Source organism: Octopus sinensis, linkage group LG8, assembly GCF_006345805.1.
Source record: "Octopus sinensis linkage group LG8, ASM634580v1, whole genome shotgun sequence".
In the NCBI taxonomy this organism is placed as follows: Eukaryota; Metazoa; Mollusca; class Cephalopoda; order Octopoda; family Octopodidae; genus Octopus; species Octopus sinensis.
In genome coordinates this window covers 6,515,777-6,536,838 of record NC_043004.1, presented here as the reverse complement: position 1 = coordinate 6,536,838, position 21,062 = coordinate 6,515,777, and the positions used below count along the sequence as shown (strand labels likewise).

The window sequence follows — 21,062 nt, the reverse complement described above, 5'->3', positions numbered from 1 at the left end:
TCCAGACCGGTGATGCAAATTTCAGGTGAGGTCTTACCATAGCTATATAAAGCCGCAGATACATAGTCGGAGAGCGACTCACAAAGGATTTGGTGGGTGATGCCAAGACACCCTCAGCCTTCTTGACAATTGTCCAACGCAAATCACTGTTGACAATAACACCCAGGTCATGTTCACACGAAGACTTTTTGAGATTAGTGTTGTGGAGGGAGTAGGTGGCTGCTGGGTTTCCCCTCCTAAAATGCTTGGTGGTACATTTATCCACAGCCAGCTTGAGTTGCTAGTCCATGATCCACTGCTGCATTGTGTCCAGGTCTGCTTGCAATAGAGATCTATAGTGTACAGGATCTGACCTCTTTATTTCTATATACATACATACATAGAGACGCAATGGCGCAGTGGACTCTTGATCGTAGGATCGCGGTTTCGATTCCTAGACCAGGCATTGTGAGTGTTTATTGAGCGAAAACACCTAAAGCTCCATGAGGTTCCAGCATGGGGTGGTGGGGGGGGGGGATCCCTGTTGTACTCTTTCGCCACAACTTTCCCTCACTCTTTCTTCTGTTGGCCTGCTCGCTTAGCTAGCAGGTTGGCGTCAATTGATGACTAAAACAGTGCGAAGCGCATTGTAACTGGCGGTGTGTAGCAACATCTGATAGCCTGGTCGGTCACATGATATACATATATACATCATCATCATCATCGTTTAGCGTCCGTTTTCCATGCTAGCATGGGTTGGACGGGTCAACTGGGGTCTGTGAAGCTTGAAGGCTTCGTCAGGCCCAGTCAGATCTGGCAGTGTTTCTACGGCTGGATGCCCTTCCTAACGCCAACCACTCCGCGAGTGTAGTGGGTGTTTTTTACGTGCCACCTGCACAGGTGCCAGACAGAGCTGGCGAACGGCCACGAACGGATGGTGCTTTTACGTGTCACCGGCACGGGGCCAGGCGATGCTGGCAACGGACACGAACGGATGGTGCTTTTACGTGCCACCGACACGGGGCCAGACAGAGCTGGCAACCGGCCACGAACGGACGGTGCTTTTACGTGTCACCGGCACGGGGGCCAGCCGAGGCTGGTAACGGACGCGAACGGATGGTGCTTTTACGTGCCACCGACACGGTTGCCAGACAGAGCTGGCAAACGGCCACGAGCGGACGGTGCTTTTACGTGTCACCGGCACGGGGGCCAGTCGAGGCTGGCAAACGGCCACGAACGGATGGTGCTTTTACGTGCCACCGACACGGGGCCAGGCAGAGCTGGCAAACGGCCACGAACGGATGGTGCTTTTACGTGTCACCAGCACGGGGGCCAGCTGAGGCTGGCAACGGACGCGAATGGATGGTGCTTTTACGTGCCACCGACACGGTTGCCAGACAGAGCTGGCAAACGGCCACGAGCGGACGGTGCTTTTACGTGTCACCGGCACGGGGGCCAGCCGAGGCTGGCAACGGACACGGACGGATGGTGCTTTTACGTGCCACCGACACGGGGCCAGACAGAGCTGGCAAATGGCCACGAACGGATGGTGCTTTTACGGGGCCAGACAGAGCTGGCCAACGGCCACGAACGGACTGTGCTTTTACGTGTCACCGGCACGGGGCCAGGCGAGGCTGGCAACGAACACGAACGGATGGTGCTTTTACGTGCCACCGACATGGGGCCAGAGCTGGCAAACGACCATGAGCGAATGGTGCTTTTACGTATCACCGGCACGGGTGCCAGACGAGGCTGACAGCGGACACGAACAGATGGGTCACTTAACCCCTGCTTTCTGATATATGATTTGATTTTGATTGTTCTCACTGGTCTTGCCGGGTCTTCTCACGCACAGCATACTTCCATAGGCCTCGGTCTCTGGTCATTTCCTTGGTGAGACCTAGAGTTCGAAGGTCGTGCTTCACCACCTCGACCCAGGTTTTCCTGGGTCTACCTCTTCCACAGGTCCCCTCAACTGCCAGGGTGTGGCACTTTTTCACACACCTATCTTCATCCATTCTCACCACATGACCATACCAGCGCAATCGTCTCTCTTGCCACAACATCTGATTCCTCTTAGGTCCAACTTTTCTCTCAAGGTACTTACACTCTGTCGACTATGAACACTGACATTACACATCCAACGGAGCATACTAGCTTCATTTCTCGCGAGCTTACGCATGTCCTCAGCAGTCACGGCCCATGTTTCACTGCCATGTAGCATGGCTGTTCGTACACATGCATCATACAGTCTGCCTTTTACTCTGAGCGAGAGGCCTTTAGTCACCAACAGAGGTAAGAGCTCCCTAAACTTTGCCCAGGCTATTCTTACTCTAGCCGTTACACTTTCAGCACACCCACCCCACTACTTACTTGGTCACCAAGATAACGGAAGCTATCAACTACTTCTAGTTTTTTCCCCTGGAAAGTGACGGAAGTTGTTTTCTGCAGATTTTCAGAGGTTAATGCTCCCGAGCATCTGCCACATACAAAAACCATCTTCCTAGTTAGCCTTCCTATGACATTGCTGCACCTCTTATGTGTCCATAGCTTACACTTGGTGCATCTTATAGAGTTTCTACCTACACCTTTTCTACAGATCGAGCAGGGCCATCTACCTGAAGGCGTTTGTGATTTGTCTACCTTCCTACTTATTATGACTTTGGTTTTAGCTAGGTTGACTCTAAGGCCCTTCGATTCTAAACCATGCTTCCACACCTGAAACTTCTTCTCCAGTTCTGATAATGACTCAGCAATTAGAGCAAGGTCATCAGCATAGAGGAGCTGTCTTGAATTCCTCCGTTATTGCCTGGAGGACTATGATAAATAGGAGGGGGCTGAGGACTGAGCCTTGGTGGACCCCTACCTCTACCCGGAATTCTTCACTGTACTCATTTCCAACCCTCACTTTACTAGCAGCGTCCCTGTACATGGCTTGCACAGCTCTCACTAACCATTCTTCTATTCCTAGTTTCCTCATTGACCACCATATGAGGGATCGGGGGACCCTGTCGAAAGCTTTCTCCATGTCAACAAAAGCCAGGTACAGGGCCTTATCTTTGGCTAGGTATTTCTCCTGCAGCTGCCTTACCAGGAATATAGCATCAGTGGTACTTTTCCCTGGCACGAAACCAAACTGCATCTCATCTAAACTAACTCTCTCTCTAATTAGTTGGCTTATGACCCTCTCTGTAACCTTCATCACCTGATCCAACAGCTTGATACCTCTGTAATTATTTGTATCTAGGGCATCACCTTTACCTTTGTAGCAGTTGACTATTATGCTGCACACCAGTCATTGGGTATGACTCCTTCATGTATCACCTGATTAACTATACAGGTGACTAGGCTATAGCCGACACTACCAGATATTTTGAGCATCTCTGCAGTGATACCTGATGGCCTGGGGCTTTCCCTGTCTTCATGCTTCTAATTGCCTTAGCTACTAAGGAACTATCAACCCTGATAGCTGGTCCCTCTGTTGGGTCAACGTTCGGCAGACTCTCTTTATCCCATTCATTTTCTTTATTCAGCAACCTTTCATAGTGGCATCTCCAAGCCTCTCTCTTTGCATCCTCGTTTAGCGCAAGTGAACCATCTTCCATGCGAACACACTTCTCTCCCACCACATCACAATTCTCTCTCACACACTGTCTTGCAACGCGAAACACCTCCAGTCTTTGGTCCTCACGGCGCAGAACATTGGCAAATTTTTTCTTATCTGCTTCCCCTCTGGCTAGATAGACCTGTCTCCTAGCTTCCCTTTTAGCAGTCTGATACAATTCCCTGCTACCACCATTCTTCCAGTGCTTCCAAGTCTGTCTCTTTTCTCTAATAGCCCTGTCTACGACACTGTTCCACCACCACGTTACCTTGGGACGAGAGGGGACTTTGCACCAGCCACAGATCTGGTCAGTGGCTCTCAGCAGGTTGTCCCTTAGAAACGTCCAGTTGTCCTCTACCCCATGTGATACACTATCCCCTTCTACTTCGTCAAAGGCTTCAAGTAACATGTCTCTAAATCTCTGTCCATTCACAGGATCCTTAAGCTTCCAGATCCTTCTTCTCCATGTTGGTCGTCTTCTGGTTGTCCTCCTACTCCTGATCCTAAAGTCACTAACTACCAGTCTATGTTGTGGGGTGCATTCTTCGCCTGGGAAGGTTTTGGCGTTTATAAGTAGCCTTCTCTCCCTTTGCCTGGCAAGGATGTAGTCAATTTGGCTGGTATGTTGGCCCGATCGGTAGGTGACTAGGTGGCTGGTAGGTTTCCTGAAGTTAGTGTTGCAAATCATAAGATTATTTGCATCGCAGAACTCCAGCAGCCTGGTTCCCTCCTCGTTGCGGGAACCAGAGCCATAGCCTCCATGTACGCCGTGGAAGCCTCCAGCATGTCGTCCAACGTGACCATTGAAGTCACCAGCCACAAAGAGAAGGTCTCTGTCGTTCGTCAACGAGGTAGTCTGCAGTAGAGTGTCATAGAATCGGTCTTTCTGTCCATCAGGTAGCCCCGACTGAGGAGCATAGGCTGATATAATAGTTGCTAAACTATGATGAAGCGCTAATCTAATCTTAAGTATTCTGTCGCATACTCTGATTACCTCAATTACTTCAATTACTTCAACGTATGTTTTTGTGCGGGTGTGTGTGACTGTCCCTTCGCCTTGACTTCATGTTATAGTTGTAAACAAGTATCATTGTCATACAAATGATGTCCCTTTGTTTCCACCCTTTTGTGAAAACATGCCTGATTATGAGGAAATATTACATTACTTGGGAACAGGTGACGGTTAGCAACGGGTGGTAACCGTCCGCTCTGTCCACTCCATGTGAGCATGGGAAAATGGAAATTAAAATGAAGGTGGTGAAAAATTAAAGCAAGAATTGCAGTGATTAACTCTTGTAAAATATATTTCGCATGTATAAAAATGTCCATTTTATATATCTTAAAACTTTATATTTGGTATCCTGGATTAAATGGCTTCTGGATTTAGTCATGTAATTTCATAACTGAAAGCCAGGTACAAAGGTTTATCTTTAGCTAGGTATTTCTTCTGCAGTTGTCTTACCAGAAATGTAGCAGCAGTGGTGCTTTTCCTTGGCACGAACCCAAACTGCATTTCGTCTAAACTCTTTCCATAATTAGTTGGGCTATGACCCTCTCCATGACTTTCGTTACCTGATCCAACAACTTGATACCTTTGTAATTATTTGTATTTAATGCATCACCTTTACCTTTGTAGCAGTTGACTATGGTCCTGCTACACCAGTTATTGCGTATGACTCCTTCATGTATCACCTGATTGACTATACGAGTGACTAGGCTCTAGATAACACTAAGTATTTTAAGCATCTTTGCGGTGATTTTTGATGGGCCGAGAGCTTTCCCTGTCTTCATACCCTGAACTGCTTTATCTGTCAATTCAGATAGCTGGTTCCTCTGTTGAGTCGACATTTGGCAGATTTTCTTCATTTAGCAACCTTTCATAGTGGCATCTCCAAGTTGCTTGCTTTGCAGCCTCATTAAATGTAAGCGAGCCATCATCCATGTGGACACATTTCTCTCCTACAACATCACGATTCTCTCTCGCACACTGTCTTGCAACATGAAACACTTCAAGTCTTTGGTCCTCACAATGCAGAACATTGGCAAATTTTTCTTTATCTGCTTCCCTTCTGGCTAAGTAAACCTGTTTCCTAGCTTCCCTTCTGGCAATCTGATACAATTCTCTGCTACCACTGTTCTTCCAGGCCTGTTTCTTTTTCCTAATGGCCCTGACAACTACATTGTTCCATCACCACATTACCTTGGGTCAAGAGGGGACTTTGCACCATCCACAAATCTGGTCAGCAACTCTCAACAGGTTGTCTCATAGGAACCTCCAGTTGTCTTCCACATCATGCGATGCTATATCCTCCTCTATTTTGTCAAAAGCTTTGAGTAATACGTTACTAAATCTGTCCTTTCACAGGATCCTTAAGCTTCCAGACCCTTCTTTTCCATGCTGGTTGTCTTCTGATCCTGAAGTTGCTAACAACTAATCTATGTTGTGGGGTGTATTCTTCACTTTGGAAGGTTTTAGCATTTATAAGTAGCCATGTTTCCCATTTCTTGGCAAGGACGTAGTCAATTTGACTAGTGTGTCCACCAGACCAGTAGGTGAATAGGGGACTGACAGGTTTCCTGATGTTAGTATTACAAGCCATAAGTTAATTTGCACCGCAGAACTCTAGCAACCTGGTTTCCTCCTCATTGTTGGAAAAATTTACAAATGGCATGCTATTTTCATTTTTAGATGGTTGAGTTCAATGGTTTCTAGTCAAACACTTCTCTCCTTTTTATTTTTGCTGACAGGTAAAAGAATTATTACACGGGCACTATGATAATGAAATAAATTCTTACTCCATAATAGATTGTCGCTATCCGTATGAATTTGAAGGTGGACATATTAAGGTAAGTTTTACTTTTCAAGATCTGTGTTCAGTTCTGTGACTTAAGGTATTTGGGTGGCACATCTGATTTACTTGTTTGGAGCCATTAGACTGTGGCTATGCTGGGGCACTGCCTTAACCCTTTCATTACAATATTTCTGACCAAAATACACCTCGTGAATTTCAATTAAATTCCAAAATAATCATGAATGTAGACTAGTTTCATTAAACAACTGTAACTTTTTTATTTATCAACATTAACGTGATATTTGGAACATAATTGAAGAAAGGGTTCTTAATCAATTCTATTGCATAACTTTTGTCTCAAAGCAACTCTAATTATAGATAAATACAGGTAAATTGAGCAAAATATAAAAAATATCTAAATTTTGCTTAAACATCACCATAGAAAATGAGTCATCAGCTAATATTCAATTAGGTATACAACAAAATTTAAATAAAGAAGAGTTGTGCACATCACTAGATTATCAGTTGAATTTAATACATAGAAGAACAGGTGTACCATAAAGGTAAAATAAACTGAAACATTGGAATTTGTTTTTGAAGAAAACTAGAAAATTAAATACATCAACTCACACATATACGTGAATACACAAGAACATATATAATAAAGATTTACAATAGAAATCAAATTAAAGCTTGTCACTCACCTTACAGGCAAATTAAAATTACAAGTAAATAAAAAATAAAAGTGAAGTAAATTTGAAAAGTATACAATCTAATCATATATATGATATTCACACAATATTTCTATCATGGAAACTTACATATTGCAACCTTGCAGAATGCAAATCAGAAAGAAGTTTCAACTGGCTGTCCATTGGGAGTTTTTCTTTGTAGATGTAGTCGTTAACGACACTGCATTTTGCAACCCCTGATTCTTTTCTGATTTATGGAGATCGGCTGAACTCAGAGGGATATCTCTCTGGCAGGTTTTGCTTTTCCTTCCTGCAGTCATTTTTCTGGAGGAATAATCTGCCCTCGACTGCTTTGCTACATCTGCTTGGAACTGCAGATGGTCACACCGTTTGCGAGCCTCTCCTGATTTAGATGGTCACACCATTTGCGAGTCCCTCCTGATTTGGTACATAATATAAATGCATCTACAATGCTCATGTTCACTATATATCAAACCAAATATCTCCATTTATTACCTGGTCTACCAACTGGATAATATAACCCATCATTTGGTTCAGCTGATCCACACTGCCCATGTACCTGTTATAAACGAGGTTCACAAACAGGGTGCCATTTCCCTCTACACATGGTTGTGCATTGGTAGATAGAAAATTTATCTGCCTCTTATCTCTGTATTTGGTCGCTAACAAATTTCCTTCCTGCTGTTGGATTATTTCGCCTTTTTTTACGTACCACCGGCATGGGTGTCAATTTGCGTGACACCAGTATCTGCCACAACTACGATTTTGCTCGGCTTGATGGGTCTTCTTCCCAAGCATGACATAATGCCAAAGGTCTCGGTCATTGCCTTCATATATATATATATATCATCATCATCATCGTTTATATATATATATATATATATATATATATATATATATATATATCGGTAAACGTTTTTGTTTTTCACTCTCGATAAATTCATCCCCTTTTTGTGTTCCCAGCACTCGGCATCTTAATTTAAGAGCCCTTAATTGTATATATATATATATATATATATATGACACAGTCTTATTTCAGATCTTGGTGCCTGTAATGGTTGTGAATTATAGAGCATTTGATAAAATACCTTGCGGAATTTAGTAGTTGTCATTTTGTATCTGTGTTCAAATTTTACCAAGGCCTACTTTGCCATTCATTCTTCTGGGGTTGGTAAAATAAAATACAAGTCCTACATCAGTATCATTTTTAACGTCAACTTTTCATGCTCGCATGGGTCAGATGAAATTTGCTGAAACAGATTCTCTACACCTACCATTCTGTGTTACTGTAAAAATAATCACCTCATTTGAAATCTCAAAGCTGAGATAATCTATGATTAATTAAAAGCTGTAAACAAATAGTCCATACATTTGACAGAGTAATTTAAATGCTAAACCCTTGCCTGTTTATAATATTTCCCACCATGATGAGACATTTTTACATGGAAGGTTGGAAATGATAGACACCACTTGGATGACAATGGCACTTGTTTACAGCAATCAGGCTATTTCAAGGCAAGGGGATAATAACATGCATACAACAGGTTTCTTTTAGTTTCTCTTCACCAAAACCATTCACAAGGCTTTCATTGGCCCAGTGCTGTAGTTAAAGACACTTACCTAAGGTGCCATGCAGTAGGACTGAACCAGAATCCATGTGGCTGGGAAGCAAATTTCTTACCACTCAGCTACACACTTGGGTCAATATAACCTACCATTTTCTTCTTCCAAACTTCTGATCTGCTTATCTTCTAATTTGATTATGGAATCGGAAGAGGATGCACATTGTTTCTTTCCCTTCCGACTAAATTTGAGTATGTTTCATTGTGAAATATTTAAATATTAGCGAGATTTTAGTATGTTCCATGTGAAATATTTCAATATTGAAATCTTTGTTTCAGAAAGCAGAAAATCTTTATGATGAAAACAGCATTTATAAGAAATTTTTAGAAAATCCTCCAAAAATGAGTGATTCTGCAAAAAGAGATATTGTTGTATTCCATTGCGAATTTTCTTCTGAAAGAGCACCAAAGTTGTAAGTAATTGTGCTTTTATTTTAAATTTTGTAGGACTGGTTTCTTTCTTTGTTTAAATTTTGTAGAATGTTGAGATGACTGGAGCAGTATGTTAGCACTGAATGTGTTAGTCCTCTAGCTTTTAAAGCAGCCATATCTGGCCCAAATATTCTAACAATTACATGTTCATTGAAGGTGCATGGCTGGGCTTATAATCATGAGGTTGTGAGTTCCATTCCCAGATCGGCCTGTGCATTGTGTTCTTTTAAGCAAGACACTTTATTTCATGTTACTCCAGTTCACTCAGCTGTAGAAATGAATTGTAACATCACTGGTGCCAAGCTGTATCAGCCTTTGCCTTTCCCTTAGATAACATCAGTGGTGTGGAGAAGGGCGACTGCTGGTCTTCTACAAAACAACCATGCCCAGACTTGTGCCTCAGATGGGAACTTTGTAGGTGCAATCCTATGATTGTTCATGATCGAAGGGGGTCTTTACCCTTACCTTATATGTTCAAACCAGCTAGTGCCAGCCTTTCATGCCTACTATTCTGTGTTACTGTAAAAATAATCACATCATTGAAATTTTAAAGCTGAGATAATGTATGATTAATTCAAAACTAAACAAATAATCCGTACATTTGTCAGAGTAATTTGAATGCTAAAGGGTTAATGTAATTTTGCTGTTTTGGGTTTGGGTTTATATTCTGCCCGAGTCTTTCACTCTTCTGATATTGGGTGCCATGAGTATTTAATTTGTCTTGCTGAGAGACAGCTTTATTTTTCAGATATTAGAAAAGTGATGATGATGAGCTGTTAAATAGCTGCTATAGATAGTTGGTTTTAATTTGTGTTAATAATTCAGAATCTCAGTATTTATGCTTTCCATATCAACCTGCTTCAGGATGCTTCTAGTTTTATGCTAACATGTAATTCAGAGCCATTTTGTGTTATGTTTATATTTGAATATATGTGGCTTTGTTTATCATTGACCTAGGATAACATGGTATGCTTAATTGCAAACCATATTACACTTAGCATGGATTGATCTGTGATAACAAGGTTAACAATCAAAGATTCTCTTTGTGCTACAAAAACACACCCCAGCCACCACCCAGTGTGCTCAGCTACCCCAAATGCACTGACTATTGCTTGTGTTTTTTGACTGCTGTAAGGCAGTGCATTTTTCATATAGATGTACTGCTTGTATTCATCAACATTAAAACAGTGATCCTAGCAAATGACACAGCTTGAGTATGTTCTCTACTGGGAAAAGTAGGGATGATGAAAAAGAAAAAATAATACATGATGGTAGAAGCTTTACCGAGGTTTGAGTTTCATGAATGTTATGAGAATGGTTGAGGATTAATTCTTTAGTATTCAGGTTACTCTGTCAAATGTAATGCTAATTTATTTACATTATAGCTTTGAGAATTCAATGGTGAGATTATTTATTTTTAGGATATTGTAGGATAGGAGTAAGAGACCAGATCCAAATGGTTTGAACATAAAACATGGTAGAATATTTAGGCTGGACCTGTCAGGTTTATGTTAAAGGATTAAATTGCAATACCATGTGTTGTGTTTGTAAATCAGCCTTTTTCCTAAAGTTTCTAATATTTTCACTTCTAAAATTTCAGAGCAAAATTCCTAAGAAGCAGAGACCGAAATGCAAATGAAAGCTGTTATCCTTATCTGTATTACCCCGAAATTTATATTCTTGATGGTGGTTACAAAGCTTTCTTCGAGAAATGCATGGTAATTGTTTCTATGTTTCTTTTTATGGGCAATGGGTTGGCAGAAATGTTAGAGCATCACATAGAAAAGTCCATTAAAGTATTTCTTCTGGTTCTTTGTTCTGAGTTCAAATCTCATTGAGGTCGGCTCATTCTTTCAGAGTCAATAATGTACACTATCAATCAAGTACCCATTCTTTCAAAAAATGCTGGCCATGTACCCTAAATCAGAAATTACTGTGATTAAAGACAAAAGCTTAGAAGGTTAAGTGTTTCAAGAAGAAATGGAATCATACCAGATTTTGGTAGATACGTTGCTAAATGCCAGAGTTAAAATGTTTAAAATTTAATTTTGTATTTCACTTCATAATAGATTCTTATGTTTACTTGTAAGTTACCCTTTTTTTTTAAATTTCAAGTTTAAGTTTTGTGGCTGTGTGGTTAAGAAATTTGCATCTTGACCACATGGTTACAGGTTCAGTCCCACTGCATGACACCTTGGTTGAATGTCTTCCATAGCCCCAAACTAACCAAAGCTTTGTGAAGGAATTTGGTAGGTGGAAACAATGCAGAAGCCCATCACTTACATGTTTGCATGTCTGTGTTTGTCTCTCTCACTTGGTCCTCAATTCGTGTTGGTTTGTTTCTATCCTGTAACTTAGCAGCTTAGCAAGAAAGACTGATAGAATAAGTACTGGGGGGGTATCTTGGTCCTTCAAAGCAGTGCTCTAGAATGGCCAGTCCTATGGCTAAAACAAATAACAGATAAAAGGTATGTCAGAATAACTTTGCCTTCATACCATAAGTTCAGTTTCAATTCAAAACAATGTAATAGTGCACACACACACACACACACACACACACACATGAACATGTTTGTGCATGTGTGCGTATATCAATGTACACTTCTTTCTTTCTGATTCCTCTACCCACACTATCACATTAGCCAGTACAATAGACATAAGTCTATGTATAGAAACTTGACCATTCTTAGTATTCTTCCCTTCTGTTTTGTGGTTTAGAACCACCCCTATACCTTTTTCTGTACCCATCCCTTAATACCATTCTAACATATCATCACCCCCACCTCATCATATTCATTACTTACATTGTTATCTCTTCCTACCCCTCCCCTACTCTTCTCTCGTCTCCCCCTCATATTATCTTGATCACCAACAAACACTCCTTTAATATTTTGTCTTATTTTCTAGTTTTCATTTTCTCTTCGTCTTTCTTTCCTTCTTTTCTCACCTTTTCCTTTTGACCTCTCTCTTCATTTTAACATGATCGTTGCCAGAGCGGCTCTCTGGCCTCCGTGCCAGTGGCACGTAAAACCACCTACTACACTCTCGGAGTGGTTGGCGTTAGGAAGGGCATCCAGCTGTAGAAACTTTGCCAGATCAAGATTGAAGCCTGGTGTAGCCAACTAGTTTGCTGGCCCTCTGTCATACGTCCAACCCATGTTAGCATGGAAAACGGATGTTAAACGATGATGATGATGATTCTCCCCTCTCTATCCACTAAATACTACCACTACATTCTCAAATTTTCATTCACACCACAAGACCCCTTTGAATGAACAGTACATGGAATTTTCATCTCTACACTTTCCATTTGTAACGACAAAATATGAACTCCTATTGGAATTTACATCCCACAGACAAGAAGCATTTCTACCTCTTCTACACACCACTTTCCTTGGATAATGGAACTGCAACTATAACATCTTTATATATTTTAATTTTTTCTTTTTTTCTACATCCATTCTCCTATTTCCCTATATACTCCTTATTTCCTTCCTTTTCCAAAATAACTCCTTATATTGAACTCAAATATTTCTTTCTATTTAACCATCTCACATCGTCTCTGATGAAGGGATATCCCAGAAACAGCTGTAAGACTTTCTCTTTACAAATGTCTTGAAAATTCCACACAACTTTTGCTTTGTTGTCTCAATATATTTAACATGCTCATACAAGATCCACATTACTCCTCACTCATATCATAATCGAACTGATAGCTTAACTATGGTCCTTCCATAGCACTTACATAGCATTACCTTCCAACTTCGGTCTTCTGGATACAAATACCTCTCATATATCATCATTGTTTAACGTCCGCTTTGGACGATTTAACTGAGGACAACCCATGCTAGCATGGAAAGCGGATGTTAAACGATACTGATGATATATGAGAGGTATTGGTATCCAGAAGACCCAAGTTGGAATGTAATGCTATGTAAGTGCTATATATATATATTAAGTAGTTTTTAATGCTGCTAATTCTAAATTGTAGTTAATAAGTTATTTCTTATGTTGCAGGAATTTTGTGAACCTCAAACCTACAAGCCAATGTTACACAGTGATCATTCCAGTGATTTGAAACACTTCAGAGGAAAATCTAAGTCATGGGCTGGAGAAAGAACTCATCGAAGTGGTTTACGGCAGTTAAACTTTTAGATATTACAGATTCACTAAAATATTCATTTTTGTGTGTGTTTGAGTGTTTGCTGAAAGATATAAAACGACTTATTGGAAAAAGTATTACTGCGTCATTATTACATAAGTGCTGTGTGGAATGTTAGTATTGCGTTAGCAAAGAATCAAAAGAATCATCTATTTGGAAATTCAATTATGTTCTTCATTGAATTGTAAAAAATTTTTGTTTCTTTCATTTTATCATGTTGTCGGTTAGAAATGAAAATTTTACTATCAATGTATGATCTTATATTTAGTTAAATACATGTTTGATGGAGACTCACCATCTATTTAACTATTAGAGCTTCATATATTTTTTAACTTAACTAAATCTATGTCAGGTGAACAGTCAGTAGAACCTCCCTTTCTGTGGGTTGGCTGGAATTTAATTATTTTGTGATATGAATCAATGTTGAAGAGGTATGGCTTTTTATTCTTATAATTCTGGAATCACATTATTTATTTTCAGAACAAATGTGGTTTTTCTCTGAATATTTCTTGAATATTTTTCTAGTATCTTTACAAAGTTTTCATCAAACAAATGAATAGAACCATAATTTTTTTAAATTCAAACTTTTCACACCATTATCATTCATCTTTATATATATATTTTTAATGTAAATAATTTTTTTAGTAAAAGCTATTTATCAATGAAATCAATTAGAGCTTTTCTAGTAAATTTTCATGTTTATTTAGTTCATGAAATTTATATCTAAAAGCAAATTGTTGCCACAACTTGGACAATTGAAGCCTTTCAAATGGGATGAGATTTTAGTTGCAATTTAATTTTCAAAGTTAAATTAGATTAATGAATTCTTGTTGGAATATTTGTAAATTATTGGAAGATGAAATTTAATCGCTCAAGAAATGGAAACAATTTTATAACAAATCCTCTTGATTATCTTGGAAACTTTTAAGCTATCTATAAATTTAACTTGTGAGTAATTTAGTCTGATTTTACATTTCCAGATTTGTTTTTTCTTGAAAAGAATATAACAAGAGTCATTAAGTCTTGCTCAACTTTTAATTTCAGTAAATGTGCCCATATTATTATAAAATGAAACTTCTCAGAGTATTATTAGTTATAAACGATGCAAATATTTTCCCGTTTTAAATGCTTACTTTATTTTAGTTTAAGAGTGAATAATTTTCAGGGATGTTAAATAAGAAATTTCAACTCCACAAAATTAAAATTGCGAAGGCTTGGCAGGTATCTCAACTAGCAGGACTTGCTACCCTGAACTGATGACGGGCAAGACCCAGAAACATGCATGTCTTCAGGTTGCTAGTCCTAGCTGGTGGGGGTGCTTGCCTCCCCTTCGCAAATATAAGGACACAGGAAATGTGTCAAAGCCGACAGGAAGCGTCGATGCTTCCTAGGGCTATAAAGCGGTGGTGTAATTCCCTTTACGGGGCTGTCACGTTATGTTGACAGTATACAACCACTCTATCGCTCCACCACTGCTCATGTCTCTTTGAGACATTTAGAAATTCAATATTTCTAAAATTAAAATTATTTTTGATAAAATTTAACCTTTTGATATTTGCCAGGATTTTCTGTAATATTGTGAAATTATCTTGATATTACTGTTTAGGATATTTAGAAACTGTTACACATAAAGTAGCCATCATGTAAAGAAATTTTCTAATAAATTTAAAAAAACCAGCTAGCCTTGCATCACATTCAAGTAATTTGTAAATCCTTCAACATGTAATTTTGTTACAAAGTATTATAAATTTCTTTTCAGAATCATTTCCTTTTATTAATTTATGAAGTGTAAGGAACTGATGTACATAAATTGTGTAAATATTAACATATTTGAACTAAAAAAAAAAAACATTGTTATCTGCATAGCCACTGACACCTTCACTCATCTTGAAGTTTGAGTAAATACGAGTTGATTTTTTTTTTTTTTTTTTCTTGGATATAATCAGCATGAATTAGTGATGTTTTAACCAGTAAGCTCCCCCCTCTCTGGCCAGCTGTGACTATTGTGCTATAAAATTATTTATCCAATGTCTAACATTTCTTAACTGCACTTGGGTATCATGGAGGGTCAACTGTATTGACTTTTCCTTTGAAATCTAAGTACCCTAACCCACAGCAACTTGGTTAAACTGAAGCAAATGAGAATGCATCTGAGTATTCAGCCACCACTACCTAAAAAAAAAAACAACACACACATTTCATATAAAATTGCATGAAATTTGAAATCACATCGAGACAAGTTCGGTAACTTATCTATTTGATCATTTCATTTCTTACATTGCGTTATAGTGGAAAACAAAATAATTGTTCTTAATTGATATTTGAGGTGTTTTCTTGTTATTCCAATTCAGCAAAATATGTTCAATTAATGAAAAACATTAAAATTTGTAATATTTACTTATAGCAATTATTGTTATAAGTTAATGTGGCAAGTAAACTACACTTGTTTTGTTTTGTCTGTCTGTCTGTGTCTGACTGTCCCTGGACTTTTGAGAAAGAAAACTGGTTTTTCTTATCTCTCAAATTGTTGGAATTCCGTAATAAATATGTGCTAAAATTTGTTGGGTTTGATTTTTCTCATTTAATGTAAACTAATATGTAATTCTTGATTTTTTTGAATTTTCAAATTAGCAGCTGGATGCTAAGATGCTTTTGTCATTTTAACATCCACTTTTTATGCATAGGTCAGACAGTTTTGAGATATTTTCTTCAATTTGAAACTTCCATATATCAAAACAAATTCTATCTAACCTATGCAGGTATAGAAAAGGGGACATTAACCCTTTTGTTACTAACCTGGCTCCGGCTCTGTGGTAAAATGTCTTGTTTTCATAAGTTTTGAATTAAAATCTTCCACCAAACCTTAGTCACAAGTTATGTTCCTAACACTAGCTGAATCATAACTAAGTTATTTTTCTTTGTTATATTTCAAATAATTGAAAGAAACACAGAGCATCTCAAAATAAATACAGTAACGAAAGGGTTAAAATGGTGGTGATACGAGATTGTATAAATAATGGGCCTTTTCAACATTTGCAGTGGTGATTAACTAGATATTCTTTTATCTTGTTTCAGTCATTGGACTGCAGCCATACTGGGGCACTAGCTGGAAGAATTTTTAGTCAAATGAATCGACCTCAGAATTTTTTCTTGTAAGCCTGGTACTTATTTTATCAATCTTTTGCCAAACCACGTTACAGGAACATAAGCACACAAGCACCAATAGTTGAGTGATGCTGGTGAACAAACACACTCACCCACTCAATGAGCTTCTTTTGGTTTCTGTCTACCGAATCCACTCACAAGGTTTTGATCAGCCTGAGACTATAATAGAAGACACTTGCCAAGGTGCTACACAGTGGGACTGAACCCAGAAACACGTGGTTGTGAAGCAAACTTCTTGCCACACAGATGCCAGTGAGATGAGAGAATTGTCTTTAGCATCAAGCTGAGCATTGAAGTTATTCGGTTCAAACACATTAGATATCTCTTGCATTTATTGAGTGCAGAGGATAAGAATACCTTTAACTGAATTCTATATTTCTATTGTGATGTTAAAGATAATCCATCCAGGATATTGGTTGAGGTAAGTATCTTTGTACTGGATTTGAAAACATCTGAGTTTAGACAACGTAATTTACTATTCATTAACAGGTTTGTGCTATTTAAAATTTGGCTTTCTTTGGCCTGTAGTTGAAGATTCCTAGGCAAATGTCTTCTATAGTCTCAGGCCAACAAAAGCTGTAAAGAGGCCTGCCATATAGGTATAGATATGTGCAGGTGTGGTTGTGTGGTAAGAAGCTTGCTTCCCTGCGCATGCGTTGGTCAGTGTTTTCTTTGCATTGCTAGGAGTCATGACACCAATGTCGTGAATTATTGAACAAGTGAAGCACAATTACCAGGTAAGACTTTTTTTTTTTCTTGGATTCATTGGGGGTTTGTTGCTCGTGTTTATTTTGCCGAATAAGAAATCTCCACTGAGCTCCTGGCAAATTGTCTGCTTGTAGTTGTTTAAAGCCTCACAAGGGAGGGGCTTTAGAAAACTTCGTAAAGAAGGTGAGAATATAAAGCCAGAGGGAAGGGGTTCTGTTCTGCATTGAGGGCCCTGATTGGCCTTCGCAGGTGGTTGCAGCGGTTGTAGGGGAAACCGACTTGTGCAGGATAATGAACTCCTTCCCCAAGGACATATTTAAATTTCTGCTAAAATGTCCTGACTTGGCACTGTCCAGGTGCTTGAATGAGGCAGTGTGCCTAGTTGGGCATGGAAGTAAGTGGCTTTAATGCCTCGAATTGTAATTCCTTTTTTGGAAACAAAAAGGTAAGAGGCTTAGTGCCTCATTTTGTAAGGACGTGGAGTCTATCTGAATGTAAGAGGTTTATCACCTCATTTATGTCCAGTAGCTTAGTGGCTTGGCAAAAGAGACCAATAGAATAAGTACTAGGCTAACAAAGAATAAATCCTGGGGCTGAATTGCTTGACTAAAAGTGGTGCTCCATCATGGCTGCAGTCAAAGGACTGAAATAAGTAAAAGAATATAATGTTGAAATTTATAGAAAAGCAAGAAGACAGGTGTATGAACAACAAGCAAGTATATTAGTTTGACGTTCGGAGAAAATGAAGTTGCTTATGTTTTGAGCATAAGCTCTTCAACAGAAAAGAATAACAAAATAAACAGATTGAAAAAAACTTGTAGAATTTCACACCATAATTATCATTCAATGTCTGTTCTTCATGCCAGCATGGGTTGGATGGTTCGGAGAGCTGCCTGGGCTCCATGTCTATTTTGGCATGGTTTCTACTGCTGGATGCCTTTCCTAAAACCTGTGTGTGTGTGTATATATATATATATATATATATACACAAACATACAGGGTGTGGTGAATAAACTGTTGTCTAAATTACACAAAATGAAAATAACAGACATCTCATCTTAAAATATATTTACCAAAATTGCATAAAAATATTTTAATTCTAAAGTAAATTTATTCAGAAAAATTGCCACTGGCTTCAACCACAGCCTCCAGATGATTTTGGAATCTCCTGCAACTCTTCTGGACGGTCTCCTTGTGTAAGTTGATGAATGCTACCATAATCAGTTCATCTTTGGTGTTACAAAGAGTTTTGTTGGTCTCTTGCTCAACTGCACCTCACAAATAATAATCAAAGGGGTTGCAGTCTGGGGAGTTTAAGGTGATGTGGTTGCAGAAATTGTCTGGTAGCCATGGCTGGGATCTGCTCACGTTCCATGGTACAGTCTTGTTACCAGACATAGGGGTCTTCCTGCAGCTACCCTTTTGACTCAGGGCAGCACTACCTCCTCCAGGTACTTGATGTAGGTCTTCATGTTGAGCCAGGCTGGGTGAGAAGATGAATGTTGCCATCATTAGAGATCACTTCAAACACCATGATGTTGACTAGATGTTTGATTCTCATCACTTGTAAGGAATTTTCATCAACTGACTTGAAGTATGTACTATGAGTGCAATATGATAATCCACATGTTTGGCTATTCTATAAACATCTTCAAGAGACTGTATATCTATATTCTTATTCTAAATTGTCTTTTTCAAATGATGCCAAACAGTTTTTTTTTTTATTTCTACTTTAATCTATATATATATTCCTTCTGTTTTGCATATGTGAATTGCAGGGTTTGTCGTGTGTGGAGCCCCACTTCTGGAAAATAGAAATAAGCATTCTTGATTGCTATTTCTACTTTTTTGGTGTGCGGTCAAGCAACCTGTTGCCTGTCCCTTTTTTCTTATATACAATATATATATACTGAACTTTACAAAAGTTCCTACCGTTAATCGGCTATATTTACATACCGAATTCTACCAGTAAATAATTGTGGTCTTTTTTTAAAAACCATTATAGAAATTATTTACTCTTATTATTATATATATATCATCATCATCGTTTAACGTCCGTTCTCCGATGATGATGATGATATATATATGTGTGTGTGTATATCTATACGGGGTGTCCATAAATTTACCTTTACAGTTAGAAAAATTCAGAAAGAGTCTATTGGAAAACAAAATTTTATTAGAAATATTAACACTTCCACATAGGGCCTATTGATTGCATGCAACATATCTGGATGGCACAATGCAATAAATTGTGGAAGTTGTAAAAAGGATTTATGAACACCCTATGTGTGTGTCCCTGTTTTAATACAGCTTATATAATTGACAATCATTTCCAATTACCAAGCTGTTATTTATTTTGAATATTCTGTGAGAACATGTCCAGCCATGGGAAAATAATGATGAAAGAATTTATGGTATTTTCTTTTCTGGACTTAAATGTGTGAGTGACGTTCATTTTCTTCCATTGGGCATTACTGCTTGTAGTGAAATGCTTTTAATAAAAAACGCTGACCTTTTTCTATGGCCTATACATAGCAAGATATTTCCAGTATAGGAGGGTAGGAATATCAGAAATGTTGCAAACTAGTTAATGGGAAGACAACTGATAAATTCATATTGATGGCCTTTATTACCTCCCTTGGAATAGCTTTCCGTTCCCCCCACCTCTTTCCTATCTGATGCTTCAGAAATCAACATTCAATAGTGGACTATACTGTTTCCGTTTCCTTTAACTTATGTATGATGGAAATAATTTAGGGAAAGTTTTGGACACCGGATTCCTGCGTTCTGGGTATTGGTTATAAAATGCCTTGTTTTTGACCAGAAATATATGAGTAATTGATGTAAAAAAGGATTCCCTAGTTAATATCAAGATTCTGTTGATTGTAGTGTTGTCAGTTGCCAGTCCACCTCGACTGAAGAACCTTCATTCCAGCCATGGCCATCCCATTTTTTTCAGCGCTGTCTAGAACCACATTACTGAATGTGTCCATTGTTGTAAGACATGTTTGAGTTGGGAGATATTTAACAGCTATTTTTAGCAAAGGCATAGTACTCCTAGACAAATAAAAGTAAGCTCATTTAAAATCTACGCTATTAACAGATTTTTAAAAATTACATCTATAAGGGTATGGGTATGTGATATTAAGAAGTGTACTTTGCATCTATGTCACTCTGGGTTTGAACTTACTCTGCAACACCTTGGGTAAAATATCTTCTACGGCATATGAGGTAGACTGAAACTAGCAAAGAAAATCACACAGTCTTGTACACTGAAAGCTGAAAACATATTTAGGAGTAATTGACTCTCATTTTGGTCGCTTCCATTTCAGAGTTGATAAAGCATCAACAGCTGAAGGTGAAATAAGCATCAGAAATGCTTTGACCCATGCAGAAACTTCAGGATTTACTCAGAGGTTTTGCAAGCTCTTCTAAATCCATTGCAATGTTGGAAACACTTCCATATCCACTATCAGGTATCTCTGGGTAACAAGCACTTTGCCCCTTAGTCTGTACACTTCACCTGAGTAGGCCAACAAGGACAGTTAGTGCTCACTTACAGAAGGGTTCCACTTGAAGTCATCTGCGATCCATGATGGCATGGGTTGGGTGGTTTAACAGGATCCAATGGATTGTCATTCACAGTCTGTTTTGGCACTAGTGAGAAACCTGGCGACCTCACAAGACAATGAAACCTAAGCTTTATAGTAGGAGATGGAGGTTAAGGTAAGCAAGAAGGTAGTGGGGCAGATTCCAAGAAGGAATCGCTAATTCCAAAGTTGTACTTTTTAGTAAATAAAGCATCGTCCCTCTCCTCTCTGTCTAAGTTTTCTCAAGGTAACATTAAAAGAATACATTTTGTAAAATACAATGAGTTTGTCTTTA

General features: G+C 38.7%; 1 protein-coding gene across 3 annotated transcripts in view; it reads left to right on the top strand.

Annotated features, from left to right (window-relative positions):
* The window catches only part of LOC115214992 (M-phase inducer phosphatase 1-A-like), a 38,997-nt gene extending 25,616 nt beyond the window's left edge, over window positions 1-13,381 (top strand). For all 3 annotated transcript variants that reach the window (XM_029784102.2, XM_029784100.2, XM_036505242.1), the window contains 4 exons: window positions 6,332-6,430; window positions 8,990-9,123; window positions 10,743-10,860; window positions 13,160-13,381. In XM_029784102.2, coding sequence (XP_029639962.1) covers window positions 6,332-6,430; window positions 8,990-9,123; window positions 10,743-10,860; window positions 13,160-13,297 — 489 coding nt within the window. In that variant the 3' untranslated portion in view covers window positions 13,298-13,381. The remainder of the gene's footprint in view (window positions 1-6,331; window positions 6,431-8,989; window positions 9,124-10,742; window positions 10,861-13,159) is intronic.
* Window positions 13,382-21,062: the final 7,681 nt, after the last annotated feature.